The sequence below is a fragment of the Cydia fagiglandana genome, chromosome 19 (assembly GCF_963556715.1).
Source record: "Cydia fagiglandana chromosome 19, ilCydFagi1.1, whole genome shotgun sequence".
NCBI lineage: Eukaryota > Metazoa > Arthropoda > Insecta > Lepidoptera > Tortricidae > Cydia > Cydia fagiglandana.
In genome coordinates, this window is record NC_085950.1 from 14,286,113 (window position 1) to 14,307,887 (window position 21,775).

Here is a 21,775-nt window from a genome sequence, read left to right on the forward strand (position 1 = left end):
CAGTTTATTTATTTACTTATATTTTAATCTTTATTGCACAATACATGAAGATACAAATGGCGGACAGGCATTTAGGTATTCTCTACCAGTCAACTTTGAAGCTAAGCGGAGAGATTGTGAGCATTTGGAGCTTAGGTAGTTGTCAAAATGGGTCAAACAGATCACTGTGTTACGTTCTTTCCTGTGGACATACACAAAGTTAAGGGCTATAAAGATTAATTTTCTTATTTAACCCTAACCCACATAAAAAGGTCCTCCTTTTATTTACAGAACTATGATAAAATCATTACTTACATGCCCACAAGCTGTTAACTATTGCCCACAGGGGAGAAAAATGTACAGTTCGCGCGAACACGCTAGTTTTCTCTCCTGTGGGCAATAGTTAACAGCTTGTGGGCATGTAAGTAATGATTTTATCATAGTTCTGTAAATAAAAGGAGGACCTTTTTACGTGGATAAGGGTTCAATAAGAAAATTAATCTTTATAGCCCTTAACTTTGTGTATGTCCACAGGAAAGAACGTAACACAGTGATCTGTTTGACCCAAATACACGAACGTTACAAGCCGATTTGAGCAGCAAGACTCACTAAAGAAGAAGCTCTTTAGGCAGGGGCATAAAATTTAAGCTCTTGAGTTAGCAGCGTCCTACTGCAACCATCTAGTTGGGCTGATGATATAAGATAATTGGGGACTTTTTACTTTTTATATCAATTTATACTTATTTCGGCTGGTTACGATTTCAAATTTAAATACTACACCTATTTATCAATAATGTAATTTTTTTGTTTTGCTTTGTTATCGGTGCAGTTGACTTTGTCTCAAAGGATCCAGGACACTTTCGTCACTTTCACAATAACGCAATTACATATATATTTTTAGTTCGCTTTCGGCACCAGTAAGGAATGTGTACTTAAATTTATTTTTTCTGTGATTTGGTCACTACTGCCATCATTGTATTTTCCGACATTATTTAATCACCACATTTGTATCTAATATTTTAGATCGTATAGAACGTTCACCGACGGCATTTCGTTAGGACATTTCAGCGTTTCACGTGTAAAATAGACCGGCGGACGGTAATAGCCGTCATATCGCGTTACCGCGACGGCAAGATCCGTCCGGGCCCAATTGGAAGGAAGCGCCAATAGAAATAATAAAATTACATCCGATCTAGCATTTGCTTCACATGTTGGATTCTCACCTATATTTTTGCATTTTTTGTGTGTATTCCATTCGTTTCAATTCAATATATCAATTACTACTAATGCGTCAGTAATGTATTGCTGTGCATAACAATATGTAAGTACATTTTCAATGTCATTCAAATACGACAATGCTTTTGCTGACATGGCACACCTAAGGTTACTTTTTATTGAAAAGATCAGGTCGAGGGAATAAAAACTGATAACATTTCGGATATAAAAACTGTTTTACTAAGAGTGCGAGTCATAAATGTGTACCTATTGGTAACTTCTCTTTTCGTAAACTTTTCTTTTATATACAACTTCTGAACGACTCGACTGAAGTAACCACCAGCAGTAAAAGTTTATTGTGCGTTTCAAATTCCAATTTTGACGTAGCAGTAAAGACAGACCTGGATTATGCTTCTCAGTCAGTGTCTCGCTTGCTGCGGAACCAAAGTACTATATTATCAAACACCTGTATTTGCATGAAAAACACTCGTTCCGCACTAAAAACTCCTCAAGCATTCTAAACCGGACCGTGTGACAGGTGTCACAGCGCTGTCACGGCGCGGCAAAGCGTCCGGTTTCAACAAGACGCGCAGGAGTCATTTCCGATCGCAAATAGATCAGACAGTTATTATTTATTTTGATGGCGCTAAAAATAATGAAATGTAACACTAACACGCCCAGTCGGAATTGCAAGAAATTTGTTAATCTCCTATGTTTGCTCTTTTTGGCGGCAGTTGTCGTTGAGTCGCATACGCATCAGATTTCTTTCTGACATCACATTTGCCGATCCTTCACAGGTTGGTTACAATTTAGGTACGGTGTTGTCAGCTTCAGCGGAAGGTACTTTGTTAACATACTGTTGTAACACATCGCATAAATCCTCAAGAACTTGAGTAGCCATACTTAACACTACACTTCGACAACATTGCTATTCAGCTACGTATACATATACGCTAAGCTAGATCTAAATTATATGAAAAAGGGGAATATTTATTTCCAACACCAGGTATCTATATTTTTATTTACCTATACAATACTATAATTATTAATAATAAATAATATATTTATGTTAATGTTAGTAAACAATATAATGCACTTTGTATGGAACATGCATGTTAAGATTATAGTCGGAATATAACAATATGATATGACTCCACTGTTTCTGTCTTAATAATCGTAAGTACTTCACACTTCTTTCTAATGGCACCCATCATGCTTGAATAGCTTTACAAACCAATCATACCCAAGGTAAATATGAGACCGAGCTCTACAAGTAATCTGAGGAGACGAGAGTTTAGAAAATCACCCCGTTACCCTCGGACCGTGACTATGACATTGATATATGTAAGGTAAACGTACTAGTGCTCGACATACTAATGCCCAATAGATGACACCTTGCTGTCACCTCTATTGACAATGACTTAAGGCTCAAGATGACATGTACTGGGACCGCGTCGAGCACCAGTACGTTTACTTTAGATACTTATTTATTGTAGTAGGTTCTGTTCAAGTTTTTGAACAGTGATGGATATCATACTTCTTAAAAATTGGATCTCATGACTACTGAAGTTACCCATCTAAAAGTACCTTTTTAATTTAATTTATACTTGAAAATTTAAATGATTTACGCGACAAGAGCATAATCTTTATTTCAACAATTTTATGTAAAAGGCAGATCTGTTTTGAAATACAGCACGCAATAGCATTTTAAAATAAATACCGATATTACCAATATCAGAAACCGTAATAAAATAAAATAAGCTACATGTGTATATTTTTTTCTTTTTATTTCATATTTTTTTATAGACTTTCATGTCTTTTTGTATAAGTTTCCTACGTTTATATAATTTGAGATTGTATGAAGCTTAATTAATATATTAATAATCTGCTATAAAAGTCGATTTATCTAATTATTTACGAACTGATAGAAAAGATCGAATGAGGCATTGGTACCTATATTACTGAAGTATCTACAAAAGGACATGCCTTCAAGCTACGTTCTAAAATAAATCAATCTAAAAGTGTATTGAGCAGTAAGCAAAACATCGATTTCTGCTGATTAGTGCCGCGGGCGTCTCGCTAATTTGTTGCTCCGCTGGTAATTGGCCGACAAAGTAGGGCAGGGCTGGAAAAATCTCCAAAGGTATTTAAATGAAAAACCGGGCAAGTGCGAGTCGGACTCGCGCACGAAGGGTTCCGTACCATAATGCAAAAGAAAAAAAAAACAAAAAAAAGCAAAATGAAAACGGTCACCCATCCAAGTACTGACCCCTCCCGACGTTGCTTAACTTTGGTCAAAAATCACGTTTGTTGTATGGGAGCCCCATTTAAATCTTTATTTTATTCTGTTTTTAGTATTTGTTGTTATAGCGGCAACAGAAATACATCATCTGTGAAAATTTCAACTGTCTAGCTATCACGGTTCGTGAGATACAGCCTGGTGACAGACGGACGGACGGACGGACGGACAGCGAAGTCTTAGTAATAGGGTCCCGTTTTACCCTTTGGGTACGGAACCCTAAAAAATATACTTAAACTTAGAAAAAGTCATAATATTCAATAGTATGAGTATTATGACTACAGATGTAGTGCATATTAGGTAATTATTTTCCATAGTATTTTCTCGGAAACGTTATTTGTCATGCCACTTCAGTCAACCTTAGTAGTTTTTGTACCGAGACATGCCGATACTGTCTTAAATAGCAAGACACGTTCGTACGTTTCCGTGAAAACACGATGGAAAATAATTATGCACTACATCTGTACGTACCTATATAGTTTTAGGGTTCCGTACCAAAAAGTTAAAAAGGTGCGAGTCTGTCAATCCGACCGTCTGTCACTAAATATCTCGAGAACTACTTACGCTATCGATTTGAAATTTGGAATAGTCATGAACAAAGCTAGCCCAGCCGCATCTTTTTTATAGTTGACAGCCTGTTTCTTAAGTCTAGAGTTTGATTAATTTGAGGCGGCAACTATTGGGACATCCGACTCCATCAGCACTCGGAAATTATGTTGTAATTATGTAGGTACGTATGTAAGTTAAGTAATATGTGCCAAAAACTAAATCTCCATTACATGTATGTGAACTAAAATACCGACATACAAAATGAAGGAAGAGTCGACAACCCTAGACTATCGTGCAACGAATATGGTGATTTATTTATGGCTAGACAAAATACAGCGAGCAATTACCCTCCTCGTAAGAATAATATTGTTAAGCATCCAATATTAGCATTTAACCGAAAGATGAAACAGAGAAGAACATACCCTTAACGCAGCACAGAATAGGCGTGGCGTTCATACGGTTAAAGGGGCCCACTGATTAACAGTCCGCCGGACGGTATCGGCCTGTCAGTTAGAACAAAATTTTGACAGTTCCGAACAACTGACAGGCCGATACCGTCCGGCGGACTGTTAATCAGTGGGCCCCTTAAACCGTTTGAACGCCACGCCTATTCTGTGATGCGTTAAGGGTAAGTTATTCTCTGTGACTGTGAATCAGTGGGCCCTTTAAGGAGTCAACTGCTATATTTGCTCTTGTTTCAGCCCCGTAATGTATAAATATGAACCATTGATCGCTTCACGTGACATCCCGCTGCGCATAATTGCTCCCGCGCATCGCAAGGACGCATTCTTTGCCAAATTAATTTATGCGCTGCAACTCGGCCACAGCGTAATTACTTCAGGAATTACGCAATGGGGGCATTTGTAGCAGACGCAGGTCGCAGACCTTAAATGGATGCATTACGATATTGCCGGGATACGATTATTGGGTCATATGAAGCAAATTAGACGAAACATGTTCCACATCAAAATTAGTGTTTTCTACATTTAAAGCCGACCACTGACTAACAGTCCGCCGGACGATATCGGCCGGTCAGTTGTTCGGAACTGTCAAACTTTTGTTCTAACTGACAGGCCAATATCGTGCGGCGGCCTGTCAGTCGGAGGTCGGCTTAAGACACAGACATAACAAACAGCGGGTTATCCACAGATGGTCTAAAACGCAAAATGCCTAGTGTGTTGTTTTGCCTAATTCGCAATTAGTCTACATCGCAAACGGTCTAGAACGCAAAATGCCTACTTTTAAATAGGTAGGTTAGGTTCGTTAGGTATCTTCAAATGGCCGAAGGCCAAACAGCACAGCATAGGAGCCCCGCGGAAGCGGGGCTCCATCGACATCGCTATAAAGTTAAGATAAAACGGAAAAAATAATTCGGGCATTTTGCGTTCTAGACCGTTTGCGATGTAGACCAATTGCGATTTAGGCAAAACAACACACTAGGCATTTTGCGTTTTAGACCATCTGCGGATAACCCCATACAGCGCCTTCTACGACAGTCGTAAGGAACGCAGTGTTGCATGTTACCATCATGTCCATTGGTGCTATAATGCCAAGACCCAACGAACTACAATAAATATAGAGGTCGGACTAGAGCTTAATAATGACCTTACGGGAATTGTACCGCGAAGGACTCAACAGTGCGTAGTTTAGCCGATACTTTTATTGACCACTCTTTTTCTAATAGCGGGAATTGTGTTTTGGGTTTATAAACTGAAATAGATGTCATATGTACTAAAGAAAGAGTGACGAAGCCCTCCAGTGATTCAGTGATATGTGGCAGGTAAGTATCAGCCTAAGAGCTTCGATTAAATATATATCGTCGCTGCTAAAGCAATTTTGAATCGATTCAACACATTAAAAAGACGTTGCAAAATCAGCTGTGTGACATGGCTATTAGAACCGAACGCCTTTAATCACATATGTATAAGTGAATAGCCCCATAAATTTAGATTTTGGTAATGCTAAATTATCTATTGTAGCTACCAGGAGTGCAGACAAGAGGAAGCTGTAAATAGGTGTGAGACTGCGATCATCCGGCTCGAGGCGCTAATGGCGAGAGATGTGGTGCAAGCTACGAGAGCAAACAGGAGCGCGGATTTGATATGAGATAATCGAACGAGGGAACTATGGGAGGTTACCCTAAAACAACAGTTTTTATTTTACCGTTTTGTTGCCTTGCATGATTTATGTATCCATGCCAAATTGCAGCTTTCTAGCACTAACAATCACGGAGCAAAGCCGCGGACGGACGGGCAGACGGATATGGTAAAACTATAAGGATTCCTAGTTGACTACGGAACCCTAAAAATGCCTAATTTGACGCACATGCGCATATTCCGTTCTTCCTATGAAGATCTTTCGATTGATCTCTCTTTCCAGGCGTATTTTTTTACGGCATAACTCGCTCCCGCTTACGCTTGTGCCGTACACTAGTTTTGGTCAAATTAATCGTCACTGATGAGCGCAGCAGACGCCAGACGGCGACCAGACGGTCACGCGCCATTCAAATGAATACGGCCTTAGATCCTAGTACTAGGGCTAGCTAACCATGTGGCTATTCACGAAGAACCACTGAATTGGACTGTAGTAACGTAATCGTATGTACGAAATAAGAAGGAATAGGCGTTTCAGAGTAGCTAGATTAGAAATGAAATACTATACTGCAAAACGTAATTCAAGACCAAAAAGTAAGAAAATGTTGCCACTTTCTACTAGCGCGTCTTGTATTTATGTGAAAATAAGTAAATAAAAATACTTTTTTAAATCGTAGGAGTAAAATAACTAATAAATTAATTATCTTAGCGTGATTATTGACTGACAAACAAATTATTGCAGTGGCAACATTATTTTACTTGTTTTGGTCTTGAATTACGTTTTGCACTTTAGGTGACGTTCGGATGTCAACTTCAGCCGCACTACTGTTGCGGCTTTGTTGTTGCCGCCGCTGTATCTGTCATATCCTAGATAAAATGAGTGACGTTCGCCGCCGCATTACTGTCGTAATTGTGAAGTTCATGCTGCCACAAATTTTATCAAGGCTCTCCTAAGCTAAAAGGACGTATTTTGAATGAAAATTTAATGCAAATACCGCTTTTTAGCTTACGAGGCCACAGGGAAATTGAGAGATACAGACCACAGAGGCGGCAATATTGACGCCGCAAAGTAATGCAGCTGCAGTGGATATCCGAACGTCACCTTTAAGATAAAGGCGCTATAACTTCAAAACTTTGCTTGTTAATATGGCTTCGACTATTTTCGCTGTTACAGTCGCCATCAGATATATCGGAACGGCCAAGGTGTTCACAATATCTGAACACGCACTCTAAACGCCCTGACAATAGACTATAGAGGAGGGTTCAGATATTTGTGAGCGCCTTAGGGCTACTTGCACCATCCCACTAACTCGGGGTTAAGCGGTTAAACCGTTAACCTAATGTCAAATTGTACTGGTAACCATGGCAACTCTAGGTTTGACCGGTTAACCCCGGGTTAGTGGGATGGTGCAAGTGGGCCTTAGGGTGGTATTCCGCCTGTCCTATTTCTTTGTCCAATGTCAGTGCGTCTCACTCTCTCATTAAAGCAAAATGTGAGACGCAATACACATTCGACAAAGAAATTGGATAGGTGGAATACCTCCCTTAGCCGGTACAATATATCTGATGGAGACTGTACCTATTTTCTCGAAGAGATTGCATGGAATAGGACTGAGTTCAGTCAGCAGTCGAACGACAAGACCTATTATCATATGGTATAGGTATAAGTTTTTAGATATAAAGGAGTCTAAACTATATTTCTTCTAAAATAGCTTTAGGATACCGATTTATTTGACATGAATACTAAAAGGCAAACTGCCATCAGTCAGCAAGTTCCACGCTTACGCTACGTCTTACGTAGGCGAACAACGCGCGAACGCGGCGCGGCGCGGCGCGGCGAAATCAATCCTTTGATGCCCATAGAAGTGTCCTACGTAAGCGATCTCGTTGCGAACGCGGTGCGGCGCGATTTGCACGCGAATGTCAGGCGGCGCGGCGCGGCGCGGCGCGGCGGCGGCCGCTTTCGCCGCGCCGCGCCGCGCCGCGTTCGCGCGTTGTTCGCCTACGTAAGACGTAGCGTTACAGTTTTATTGAGAGAGATAGATTCTCTTCACCGTAAGTATATTTCGTTATTTAGGTACCTACCACTCCTACCAGCAGACAGCACTGTACCGGAGATCGATACGACACCTGTGCGTTGCCATGGCGACGCTCCGAGGGCGCCACCCGACACCAGCGCGTAATTTGAAATTCGAACCGCACCGATAATGTCTGTGTTGCCAGTTGCGCGTGCCTATTTCGGACCAAATTATGTGTAATTTAGAATAGGGATGGCTTTTTTCGATAATAAATAATTGTAAGTGCCGCGTTTTCCTTGTTTCGGCATCGTTATCTTCTCCGGTGTCGAGTCTAGATTGTCAGCTCTTGTTTTTACCTGATTAAGGATATCATTAAACTTTTTTTGAGGAGCTACTGTATGACTTTGGAGCATTTTAGGAGCTGCTAGCACCAAGATAGAATTTTTCCGTGGCTCGCAATTCGCAATTATCTAACATAAAATAATTAATTGGATCTACATATTTTAAAACTAAGTAGGTTTAGACCCCTCTCGGGTAAAGGCCTCCTCCAAATCATGTCATTTCACTCTGTCTTGAGCTACTTCCCGCCAGTTATTTACTTTTCGTTATAAGTCGTCTGCCCAACGAGCGTTTGGTTTGCCCTGTCTTCTCGTTCCTTTTGGCCTAGTCCACAGCGTGACGATCTTAGTCCAATTCTCTTTATGCATTTCGGGACATGTATGCGAGTGTACATATGTCTACAGCTTTACACCACCACTCATTTACATTATCCCACAAAGGATAAACACGTTAGATTATTCTCGCCCGACAATTTGTCAAATTAACAGCTGTCTATTTTTATAGCCCATATATCATGCAGTTGCACCCGCGGGACGCAATTAGTGCACTTAGTTGTTGCACAATGCATCCAATTAACGCGGGTACCCGGGCTGCAGAGGTTAGCAAGAATCATTTTGTTTTTATTATGCTTTAGCACGAGTAGTTACTTGTTTTCTTCTAAACTACCTACTCACATTTAGTTTAAGGTCCCGATTCGGATTTTGAAATAGACATCTATTAGATATCTTTTAGACATCACCAAGATACGATAACGATATGTTTAAGATCTAACCTGTCAAATTTGACATTTGCGTGATTCTGGAGATACTCTTAAACGATTTCCACTGGATATGACTTAGAGATCCAATTCGCATCTAATAGATATCTTACTCTATCTAACGTAAAAGTGACATTGGTTGCCCGAATTGCGCTGCAAAAGAGAACTAGTTGATATTTAAACTTAACGTATCTAGAATGGATCTAGTACGTGTCGTCTCTTGTGAATATCTTGAAGTTCGAATACGGCAGTATATGCTCGATTTTACAAAATCAATGACTTTCAAAGCCTCCTATGAAGGGTTGCTAATTGCATTTGTCCTATCTTGACCGACCGTTTACGTAAACATTGCGGTTTGTCTTGCAAATTAGAAGTTCAATATTAGCTTAATTATGCGAAAACAATTCATTTCGGCCAGTCCCATGGTGGTAGCGCTTGAATCTGCTACTAGGAGCTTGGCTTAGAAAATGTAAACGTGAAATAGTACATTGTGCAACATGGGGCGTAAGTTGAATATTGCAAACGAGAGTAAGTTAAATCGCGACGGCTTGCCGGAGCGATTTATAGACTCGAGTTTGCAATATTATTACGCCCCGAGTTACACACAATGTTTTTCATCACACTTGCGATACAAAAATTAAGTATAAAGACAAAAAACTGTTAATTATGGTACTAGAAACTTCATAACTCCCTAGGGAGAACGCTTTTTCTATAACTCCCGCTAAACCTGCGTGCAATTCCACATTAACTGAGCGAGTGTGATGAAAAATACTAAAGTTCTTCGAGTCGTTATCACAGTGAACTTACAATGACCTTAGGCGCCATAGACGCTATTGGGGCTTAAGTACTTTATGCTAATCGTCGCATTTTGAATAATTTTCAAGAACTGGATCAAAAAAAAAGAATAATCATAGTATCTGGTCAGACAATTTCACGATAATCGGTTAAGAATTGCGACCTGTTATGTAGAGGAGATGATCCGGACATACTAAAGCAAAATGCCTGAGTTAAAACGGAGATCTTCGCTAACGCTACGGTCAATAATCGTATATTAATCAGGATTACAACAGGTTATCTAATAGCCGAGCTATGCCGGTCATATGATAAAATATAAAAAATTCACTCATGAATATCGCTACCAGTCTTATCAAGATTCACTAGGTCATCGCCTTTAGTGTTATGAATGAGTTGCTGGTTGGAAGACGTATTAAATAAATTAAAATGTGTAAATAAGATTAAAAGTCTGTGAAGGGAAGTAAAAAGTGAAATCGTGAATTTGTGACATAGAATTATCAGATTAGCACAAACCATGGGAAGTGCAAGCATTTTTGACTATAAGTATTTGACTAAGACGCATTTAAAAGGATTCGATAATTATAAGGTAACAGTTGAGATTTTTAACATTATTAATATCTTGTAAATTACTGGTATACAAAAATATAATAAGAGAAATTATTGGCTACTTATAAAATAAAACAACTAAAAACTAAAAATATATAAAAGCTAAAACATAATACCGTTTAAGCCTAGGTCTCTTACCTTTTAAGGTGCCCATCACGCAGGCAGCGTTCCTACGCTGTATAAGCTATAGCAACCGGTTGTAATTTCGCATTTTTGTAATAATTGTATCAGGTAGATACTTTAATATAATATTGACAACTTGTTTTCAGTACAGTGCGATAGACACAAGCCCGCTCAGCCAATATGTGATGCACCCATTTTGGAACACCGTCGTCAAGGTAGATAAGCTATCAACATTGAATAAAAACAATTGCGATGTTAAACAATAATCTACTTAGTATATCCAATTTTAAGGTTTAATTTTGTTTAATTCCAGTTTATACCAAGATGGATAGCACCGAATCTCCTAACGTTTGCTGGATTCCTGTGCATGGTAGCAAGCGTAGTTTTATTATTTATCTACGACTATGATTTCACTGCGTCAGGAGCGCCACAAGGATATGAACAGGTCGCAGAAGGAATCCCTTTATGGGTGTTCACGGCTTGTGGGGTGCTATTGTTTTTGGCCTACAATTTAGGTGAGAGAAAATCGGAAACAATTGCTGTGTGTCTACACCCACTAACCCTTGACAAAGACCTTTTATGGCACTAATTCATAACATGACTATCCAAGCTATAGGTAGGTGTGATTTTTATGGTTCCGTAGTCAACTCGGATAATCCTTTCCATTAAACAGGGTAGGTTATAGAAGTAGATAACATATTATACAGTGTCACAGACAGTGTTTATGTAAGTTTGTGCACCTTAGCAACATGTTATAATAGGATTTGAATATTAGAGGGAATAGAATGAATGAATGTATAAATGATCGTTTATTTGCATTAAACAATCGTCTATATGTCGGCGGCCGATCGTAAGGTCAGGCATATCGTGAAACGTGAAAATATTTGACTCGTTCCCTGAGTCGACGTAGCGGGGCTCCTATTTCTGGGCAGTGATCCTACCTACCTATATATTGGTTTAATGAGACTATCGTCAAAATATTACACAGGAACAATTACGATCTGCCTTACGATCGGCCGCCGACATATACATAGAAACTACCTTCCACCTCATAATTTATTTATTTAAACATATTATTTATATATTTATTACTTTGAGGACGCTCATTTGATCTATTGTCTGTTATTTTACGATAGATGGAATCGACGGGAAACAGGCACGGCGTATCGGCGTGTCAGGACCGCTGGGAGAGATGTTCGACCATGGCCTGGACTCCTACATAGTGTTCTTCATTCCCTTCAGCCTGATCTCCGTCATGGGCCGGGGTGACTGGTCCATCCCCACGTTTAGGTAATATGGCATAACAATCTTTATCGTAAAGCAGGTAGGAACAACTAGTGTGTAAATTTTCTTTTAACGGTTTTGCTGCTGCGAGCACTTATTTTCGGAGTGAGTGCTGCGTGAGTACCACACCATCATTCAAATTGTGGTCACCGTACCTAGTAATCGAGCGAATGTCGACGCTATACAAGTATCATATTGTAATTAAGTAATATTAATATAAATGACCATGTTAACTTAACATCATGTACGAGTATTGTGGTACCACTATGGCCTTTGCATTTATTTAGTTTATCATCGATACATCGGTCAATTATTGACCGACGTTCAAGTTCAACTTATTTAGAATGAATCAAAAACATCTTTTTCGGTTGGATGAACTTTACCTCCTGTGACTTTGATCACGTCAGCTGAATCTAACCCACACTTTCATTACCTCGCGTACTGTTATAGAGTTCTACTTTGGAAAATTAATCAACATAATTTCTGATATTATTTTCAAAACTGCTTACAAGATGAAATCACGCATTCTGAGTCAGAATTTCTAAACCAAACAATTGAGCATTAAAATATCTCGTCAAAAAAGGCTGCATTTCATACTTTGGGTAACAGTTTCTAACTCAAACGATTGAGTTTCTAAAATATCTCGTCAAAAATAAGTGCATTTTATCCTTTGGGTAACAATTTACAATGTGTGTTGGCCAGTGAAGGCATATACAAGGAAACCGCCTTTGGGAACATTGCCATTCAAATTCTCGGCACAAATTAGCACACATACACAATTACGCCTACATTTAAATAAGACGATACGTTTACAGAGCCTGTAATCGAAGCTGGTAAACGGAATAATAGTCATCTCTATTACACAAATGTACATAGCTAAGTGTAGATGAAATGCATATAACGTCAATAACTACCAATCAGCGACATTAATCCGCTAATAACCTTCTTGCTGTACGTACTGGCCACTGAGAGTCCGCGGTTCATATTTGATTAGAATATGACTTGGACAGAGATAGGTTTATGCAATACATTGAAGAACCAGTCAAATAATTCACGTATATTAATTTAATGCAATTAAAAGATAACCAGTTAACATTTTGTTATGAAATGACAGACTAACTCAACATAAGTAAATATTCATTGTTGTATAAATGTATTCCGCTATTATAAGTATTTTTTACAGCTAGGTATATTTTATTATCAATCTGTATGGCAGAGCGAAGTCACGTTCAGGTATAGTCTGTCCGTTTTTTTAAGATCAAGATCAAGTATAGTAAATGTATGGCGAGCTTGATCTTAGAAATCGGACAGGCTATTCAGCCTGCAAAATTTACATGGGTACACGAATCGGGTCAAAAAATTTTGAACAGGCGGAGACACAATAAGGACTCATCCCCACTTTCAGTTCTAATGGAAATATTTTATATGTATATAGCCGGTCAAGCAAGTTTGTCAGTAGAAAAAGGCGCAAAATTAAAATTTTGTATGGTCCCATAACCGTTCGCGCGCTTACATTTTCTAAATTTGGCGCTCTTTTCTGCTGACGGAAATGGCTTGAGAGAATACCTGGTCGTAGCATATAGTCGTGACAGCAGAGGGTGGCTTCAAATGATCAACATATTCAGATAATGTGTGTATTTGATAAACTAATTCATTGAAAGAGTGACAGAAAAAACATATCTACATATAGGAGACCGGGTATGGTTATCTCATGAGTACAAATCGGTAAAGCAGTTTTATTAAGCTGCGTGAAGTCGTGAACCCTTTTTCTGACAAGTGGAAATCTTCGATCATCTTTGCAATGAATAGAACATATTCTAGATCTCTTGTCAGGCATCGAATCAATTTCATATCTTTCTAATTGGACAGCTTTTGTCCATAGTGCTCTGCGAATAGGATCTTAAGGGAATCTGAATGGAAAGTAACATAACAAATACTATATAGAATAACAATACGAAATTTGATAATTAGGTAATTTGAAATAACTAGGTAGTTTTTATAACTCCATCCCATGAAAGAAAAAAGGATGATATAAATATGTAAGAAGGAATTTATTACAATGTAGTATACCTAAATCAAACTAAGTTAATAAAATTGTCTACTTCATTTGGCATAACATCATCCCTATTATCCTCGTAATTTAAAAAGTCGTATGTTATTATGAAAGTCGTATGCAGGTGTTACGTTTTAGCTTAGCACGGTATATTGAAAAAATGTCGTCATATTTATTCCAAATTTTAGTGAATTTATCTGTTTATTTACATGTGAAAAGTGATTCCAGTGGCCTTGGTATGAGCAGAGTAACTTCTGCACCACTTCCAGACCCATGAAGCCATTTTTAGTTATAAAAAAACGTTGTTTTTATAAACCAATTTAGCCATTTGTCACTGACTGTCAACTCGGTCGAACTGAGGTTGCCAATCGAGCAGTTTGTAAGTACCGCCTATCGCGGGGTAGTTTACGTTGGGTCATAATTGAGCGGACAGAATGTTTCCTTGTATATTCGTTCACTGGTGTTGGCAGAGGATACCTGGCGGTGGCGAGCGTGGTGCTCAACTTCTACGTGAGCCACTGGGAGAAGTACAACACCGGCACCCTGTACCTGCCCTGGGGCTACGACCTTAGCATGTGGGTGAGTCAAGATCTGGTTGCTTGACTTATGTTGGTGTGTCGTGAGTGTCGTGACTTCAAGTATGGAGTGGTGCGCGACTACGCAAGTCGTGTTAAACTGTATGATTGCATTGCCAGCAATACTAAAAAATTATGAAGAAGACTGGAAATTTAAGCTCTTTCTCAAGAAAAAAAAAATAATATTAATAATATCTCGCACCAAAATGGAGAAGATTGAGCAGGAAAGCGGACCCTGGCGCTAGGCCGGGAAAACGCTAGGTTGAAGAAGAAGATCTCGCACTATGACAAGAATGTAGCTAAGTTGTAGTAAGTACTTCATATGGAGCCTAATATGACGGCTTGAGCACACTGAGCTTCCCTTGTATTTCTAATAGGTCAATGTAAATGTTTACACATGTAGGTAATTGTAAACATGAAACGGGGTATGAATTGGAACTACGAGGCCACATCAAAAAAATTTGGGATACGTGCAGACCTGTGTTTTGGTGGAAGTAGTTTATTCGGATTGTCCCGATAATTTCAATAGATCAAGGTGCCCAGCAGTGGGACACTATAACAGCAGTGGGACACTATAAGTGGGCTAAGAAAAAAAAAGTATCTAAAGCAGGCCACAGACCATCAGTTATAACTGCACAGTTTTAACTGTTCAGTCAAACTGTTCAGTTAAAACTTTATCTAATGAAATTTCGATTAGATCGTCAGTTCAACTGCACAGTTCAAGATTTGCCTACACACGTACGTTTTAACTGAACAGTTTGACTGAACAGTTAAAACTGTGCAGTTAAAACTGATGGTCTGTGGCCCGCTTAAGAGAACAAATATTACCTTGAATAACTAACTGTATAGGTAGGTACTTACATGCTAACTACCTTAATAACTCCGTACGTGCAGGTGTGTTCAATCTTCTTCCTCCTGGCCGGCGCTCGTGGCGCCGACGTGTACAAGTTCCACATCTTCGGCGAGGTCACCTTCGTGCAAGGGCTGGAGGTCGCCATACACGCCACAGGACTCTTCACCACGCTGCCGATCGCCGTCTATAACGTGTATCTGTAAGTATATTGCGGTTTTATTTTACTTCTTCTACCTTCATCATCATCATCATCATCATCATCATCATCATCATCATCATTATCATCATCATCATCATCATCATCATCATCATCATCCTGTCCTAGCCGGTTTCGGCCTCGGCGACTGGGTATTCACTGGCTAGTGAGAGCGACGATCGTGAGCTCTCTGATGGCTGACGTAGCCTTCTAACTTAAATAAGTGACGACAAACTTCTATGAAATTATGATGTTTACAATACATACTTGTACTGTCTGGCCTATCAAAATCGCTGCCAACTTAGCTTGGTCTAACTCTCCTCATTCTAAAAGTTACTAAGGTATATTCGGGTAATTACGAATGTCGAAAACCGTTGGATAATTCCGAAAACGGACTCTTATTATGATGGAATTTTGGGTCATTTTCATCTAATTTTCGGAATTATCCGACATACGAAATTACCCGAATACACCTTAATCGTTTTGAAGCATATTCATTATGAGTAGCTATTATAATATATTATCTTTGATTTATGCCAAGCATGGACCATACTATAATTATTTTCGAGGCTCAAAACCTAAAAAAAGGTATAACTTGATCATATCATATCCTTATTTAGATTATTAGAATTTATTATTAATCCTACGTTTTAACTTAAGATATTTCGGGTCAAGCACCACAAACACCCACGTTAGTATCCAAAGCCTACGATAGGCGTGGGAGGGCAGAATTATATTTATTTGAATGCCAATTTCGCAAATGCCATGTCGTTCAATTAAATAAAGTGAAATTTCGCTACAATCCAATGATATTTCTATGTAAACTGGTGGTTTGCAAGTCTACCTTAAGTCACACATAAAATAATGCTCATCGGTACGGTTTTACGATTGCAATACATACCTTTTTACAATGTAATACGAATTTGAATAGAGTGAGAATTACAATATTATGTTGGTTGGATTTTATTCATGACATCTCAATATTTGATCCGAATGAAGATTGGGATGGAGAATGGAATATGAAATGTGTCTCTTCGGACCTCTGGTATTTAGGATTGCTATATAAATGTGAAGCTAAAAATTAAGTCCATTAAATAGTATAATACAAGTATGTACTGAAAGATCGTAATCGTATGAGTAGAGCCGGAGCAGCTAGGAACTTTCTGAACAGCCCTCGTATACGGAGAAGTAACTTTTGACATTTTTTGATAATTAAAGGATGCTCGGCACGAGGAATTTCGTATTTTTCGCCCATGATGCCAGCGGCCAAAGACACTGTGGAAGTAGGAGAGCAATATAATAACGCGCTTGCGATAGAGATAGGATCAGGCGGGTTGTGCTAAAGGGGCCCACTGATTAACAGTCCGCCGGGCAGGAACGGCCTGTCAGTTGTTCGGAACTGTCAAAATTTTGTTCTAACTGACAGGCCGATACCGACCGCCGGACTGTTAATCAGTGGGCCCCTTAAGCTATCTTTACTTATATCGACCAGAAATATGACTAAGCAATAATAACTCAACCATTACAGGTCATACAAGAACCGCACGCTTAAGACGAACTCCTTCCTCGGAATGCTGCGACCCGCGTGGTCGATCGTCGCGCTAACGACAGCCATGACGGTATGGGCTCTCAAGTCTCCCCTGGATGTCGTGGAGTACGACCCTAGGGCGTTCCTGCTGCTCTTTGGCACCCTGTTTAGTAACATTGCTGTAAGTAATTTTGTCTCCTGATTCTGCCATTTTTTTCTTTTATCTGGCGCATCAACAGCAATACAAACAAAAAATGCTAAACTTAAAGATACAACACAGAAAGCTAAAAGACGTCCACATAAATACATTAAAATACATTGAAAATATTGAAGCCTGTTAAGCTGACTGACGGACATAGTTCGGTAATTCGTTCAAATCTGTGCATGGACCTGTGAAATTAAAGACAAAAGTTGCGTATTAGATTCCCGAAAATTATGGTATCGCATCATGTCCGCACCAAACTTTTGATGGTAGGTACCAAAAACGTAGAATTTGGTTTTCCACTGTTCTCAACTGAACAGGCCTCGTTGAGCCAATGTAATAGTACCAGAGTGCTTGAAAATGAATACAAAAAACCTCTTTCTAATCTTTGTACTACTATGGAAACAAGATAAATAAAATAAAATCTCTTGCAGAGTCGCCTAATAGTCGCGGAGATGAGCGAACAGCGCTGCGACCTGATCACCTGGGTGCTCTGGCCCCTGTTCGTCGGAGTATCCGTGTCCTTGTGGGTGCCAGCTTTGGAGGCAGCGGTGCTTTACACTCTCCTGCCTTTCAGCATACTCGCACATGTGCATTACGGGGTTTGCGTGGTGAGTACTGGGCCTTACCACGACGTCCTTACTGCGATTCTGTTTAGGACCAAATATTGAATTGCTAAGGGATGGAGTTATGCGACTTATACAGCTCCGTCCTTTAGCAACTCAGGTTCTAAACAGAATCGCAAGGACATCATGGTAAGGTCCCTGTTGGCAGTGGCATCTTGTTGTACAGTCAGCATAAATAGTAGCGGTGTCTACCACCCTGGAATACTTTTCCAATATATACATATATATAATACAGTTCGCGTTATTGCCCAATTGTTCTACATATTTAGTATCTGTTATAGCCTAAATGTTACACATATATGTAGAGGCATATTTATTTTTGTTAAGCTGATAGAATTGTTATTAGTTAACCTAATGGTATGATAGAGATAGAGACTTATTCAAGGTTTGCAGTCGGATTTTCTAACTCCAGTGTAACTATTAAGTTGTACTCTATTGAGAAAGAAAGTTTTCTCAGTGCATATTTATTTCAAAAAAGTTGAATTTAAGCTAGCACATTTTGAAACTCAGTCATCCGGAGGATGTTTCAAGTCAAAGTCGTATTGGACTTAACTAGAACGTTTATCTTCGCCCATTTTGAGCGTCAGTATGGCGAATAGGTTAAGAGTGTAACTAGCCGTTTTTACATGAACCTGGAGCACAATTCAGATTTAACAATTTGTAATGGGTTTGAACTGGTTTTGACACGATCTAGATGATCACTAACGGTGATTGGTGCTCACGAAATGCAGTGAATGTCGTGCGCATGAGATGTCCACGAGTACATACCATGACGATCGTATATGTGGTATCAAAACCTGTTCAAAACCAAACAAATTTTTAATTTAGAATCTACCTCCTCTTTTACTTTATGGAGTGTAGGTATTTTTAAACGCCTTTATTAAACTTGTATTGTTTGTATGTAAGTTAATAATAACTATAATAAGGTTGTTAGTAGGTACAGTTAAGTCCGTTTCATAATATTATGTCGATTATGTGTATTTGACGACCAGTCTGGCCTAGTGGGTAGTGACCCTGCCTGTGAAGCCGATGGTCCTGGGTTCGAATTCCAGTAAGGGCATTTATTTGTGTGATGACACAGATATTTGTTCCTGAGTCATGGTTGTTTTCTATATGTATTTAAGTATTTATACAATTATCGTTGTCCGAGTTACCACAACACAAGCCTTCTTGAGCTTACTATAGGGCTTGGTCAATCTGTGTAAGAATGTCCTATAATATATATATATTTTTTTTAATATATATTTCAGGTTCGTCAAATGTGCCAACATTTCGGTGTGAGCTGCTTCACCGTGCCACGGATTAAGGCAATGAAGATACAGAAGAGAAAAAAGTAGCTGAGAAATAACACAATAAGTAAATTTCTGTAAAGCCTAATAATTTTTTTACCGCGGATTTTTGTAATATAAATATTTTTAGTTTATTTTATACAGCCCATTTTTATTTTTTTAAATATACGGTAGTTGTATGCAATATCCAATATAAGTTGGATGAAACTGATTATTCATAATATTTATGAATTATGAATTATCAGTTTCATCCAACGTATAGTGCCTGAATTATAAAATAAATAATATCAATATTAATCGTCAGGTTTCTTCAATTAAAATAGAAAATAATAAAAATACGTTTAGCCTATAGGTACATGTAGAAAACATTTTCCTAGAAATTACAAGCAGTCGTCAGCTTCATATAAAAATAACAAATCGGTGATATTTTTTTTATAACCTAACTAAAACACTTCATGCAACAATTAAACGATGTTGATACCTATGTACTCGTAGGTAGGTATTTATTTAGGTATTATTATGTTGTGCAATTTCAAGTACCTAGTGTAATAATTATTATTTTACTGAATTTTATTCAGATATACTTATGAATGACTGGCAGCAGGAAAAAAAAGGATATGTAGATAAAAGTAGATGGTAACACAGTATAGCACTTCCAAATTTTAATTTTTTATAATATACTTATATTAAAACTTGAAATACAGACATAAAAACAGAAGCTAAGTTTTCTACGAACTTCACCAAAGCACTGACTAAATTCATACGTACCAAATAAAACGCATGTACCTGCTTCCCGACATATCTCCTAAAATACCTGGCACAAAAGATAATTTGACACCACGACACAATCTAATTCACAAAATAATACGTAATCCAATACAGAATAGCAAAAAGTGAGCAACCCAACATTGCATCGCGAAAAGCTGCAGAGCCTTTGTTACGTGCGAGAGAGAGACCACTATAGCTGCCCAAACCGCTCCGCAGCTCCGTCTTTAAATTACACGTTCTCATAGCCTTGTACCGGTTTGGGCGTTTTGAGGAACGACTGATAGAACGTTACGCGCTGTTACATTTTCAACCCTGTGTGTATGGTACCATGGTTGATATTTACGTGTAATTGGATGGTTGTAAGGACATTTTTATGTTCAGTGGAAATACAGTAATGGGGGGTGCACGACATGGACACCGAAGTCGGGGTTTAGAATTTCAGTACAGCTTCGGATAGCTGCGAAGCGCTGCTTTGTTAGCTCTGCAATTGTTTGCTGAGCCTATTTTTTTTAATATCCTACGCGTTGCTTCGGCCCTTTTATCATTACAAAAATAAACCGGATTCTTCGACAAAACGATTAAACTTGCTCGTACAAAATACAACAGTATTAAATTACAAAATACAATTTTTAACAACTTTTGAAGTGGAAGGTGAAACTTTGTGTTTTCAGTGTTTTCTAGTGTCGCTCAAATTTTATGTGAAATGATAGAAGATAGATTTAATGTAATTTAGGTAAGTGAGGTGTTTGCGAATGGAAATTAACCGGAATTCAGAGTGGTGTGGCAAATACGAATATGGCATGAAGGAAATTCAAAATTATAACAGTAACGCATGCTTTGGTTAATGTTTTTGAAAGGAATTACCTATTAAAGAATGATTTGGTATGCATTATGAGATAAATAAAAAATAATAACAATAAAATGTACAGATAAATAAAGAAAAGCGTTTAACAACCTTGGCCTGGTTTTTGACCTGTACTTTTGATATAAAGCAAAGGTAGCAGGTCGTACGGAAATGATTCATAAGCAAAGTTACTTAAAAATAAGTAGATATACGAGTAGGTACACATTTTATGAATAATCGTTCAAAATTGTATCACAACCAAATTAAAAAAAAATCTAACTACCAAAACAACTATATTTTTGGGATCACTAAGTATGCGCTTATTCCAAAAATATCGCTCGGTAAAATTTGTTCGCTCGTTTTGATATTTAACATTTTTTCGTCAGAAGATAGGATAAAATAATATATTCATAACATTTATATCATTATGTAGGTACAGTCAAGGAATTTAAATTCCGACCCATTTCGTACTTTGTCACAGTGACAATCAATATGAAAGCCGCTAGAGACCTCATACGGTTGTCACTGTGACAAAGTACGAAATGGGTCGGAATTTAAATTCCTTGACTGTACCTACTTAAAGTAATTATCCCATCTTCGATTAATAAGGATTTATAAACAAATTTTTATTCAAAAAATATTCGCGCTTAAATGTACCTAATTAAGAGGGAATAAGTACAAATTAACATACCTGCTTATTAAGATATTTGGCAAAATTAACTAAATTTAATCCCAAAATTAATATAATAATAGTTAATCACACTAAACTAATACTTATTCCCAT

The 21,775-nt window shown here is 38.3% G+C and overlaps 2 protein-coding genes across 2 annotated transcripts in view; both read left to right on the forward strand.

Moving 5' to 3' along the window:
* The first annotated feature begins 10,519 nt into the window (after positions 1 to 10,519).
* Positions 10,520 to 19,454, forward strand: LOC134674252 (ethanolaminephosphotransferase 1-like). Its single transcript, XM_063532317.1, has 9 exons — positions 10,520 to 10,630; positions 10,920 to 10,988; positions 11,087 to 11,288; positions 11,910 to 12,063; positions 14,581 to 14,689; positions 15,580 to 15,737; positions 17,263 to 17,443; positions 17,899 to 18,075; positions 19,341 to 19,454. Exons 1-9 carry the CDS (start codon positions 10,559 to 10,561, stop codon positions 19,425 to 19,427), a joined length of 1,209 nt encoding a protein of 402 aa, XP_063388387.1. The 5' UTR covers positions 10,520 to 10,558; the 3' UTR covers positions 19,428 to 19,454.
* A 1,074-nt stretch (positions 19,455 to 20,528) lies between these two features.
* Positions 20,529 to 21,775, forward strand: part of LOC134674243 (eyes absent homolog 2) — a 64,338-nt gene continuing 63,091 nt past the window's right edge. The window contains exon 1 of the mRNA XM_063532307.1: positions 20,529 to 20,880. The gene's annotated coding sequence lies outside the window, so the exon portion shown is untranslated. The remainder of the gene's footprint in view (positions 20,881 to 21,775) is intronic.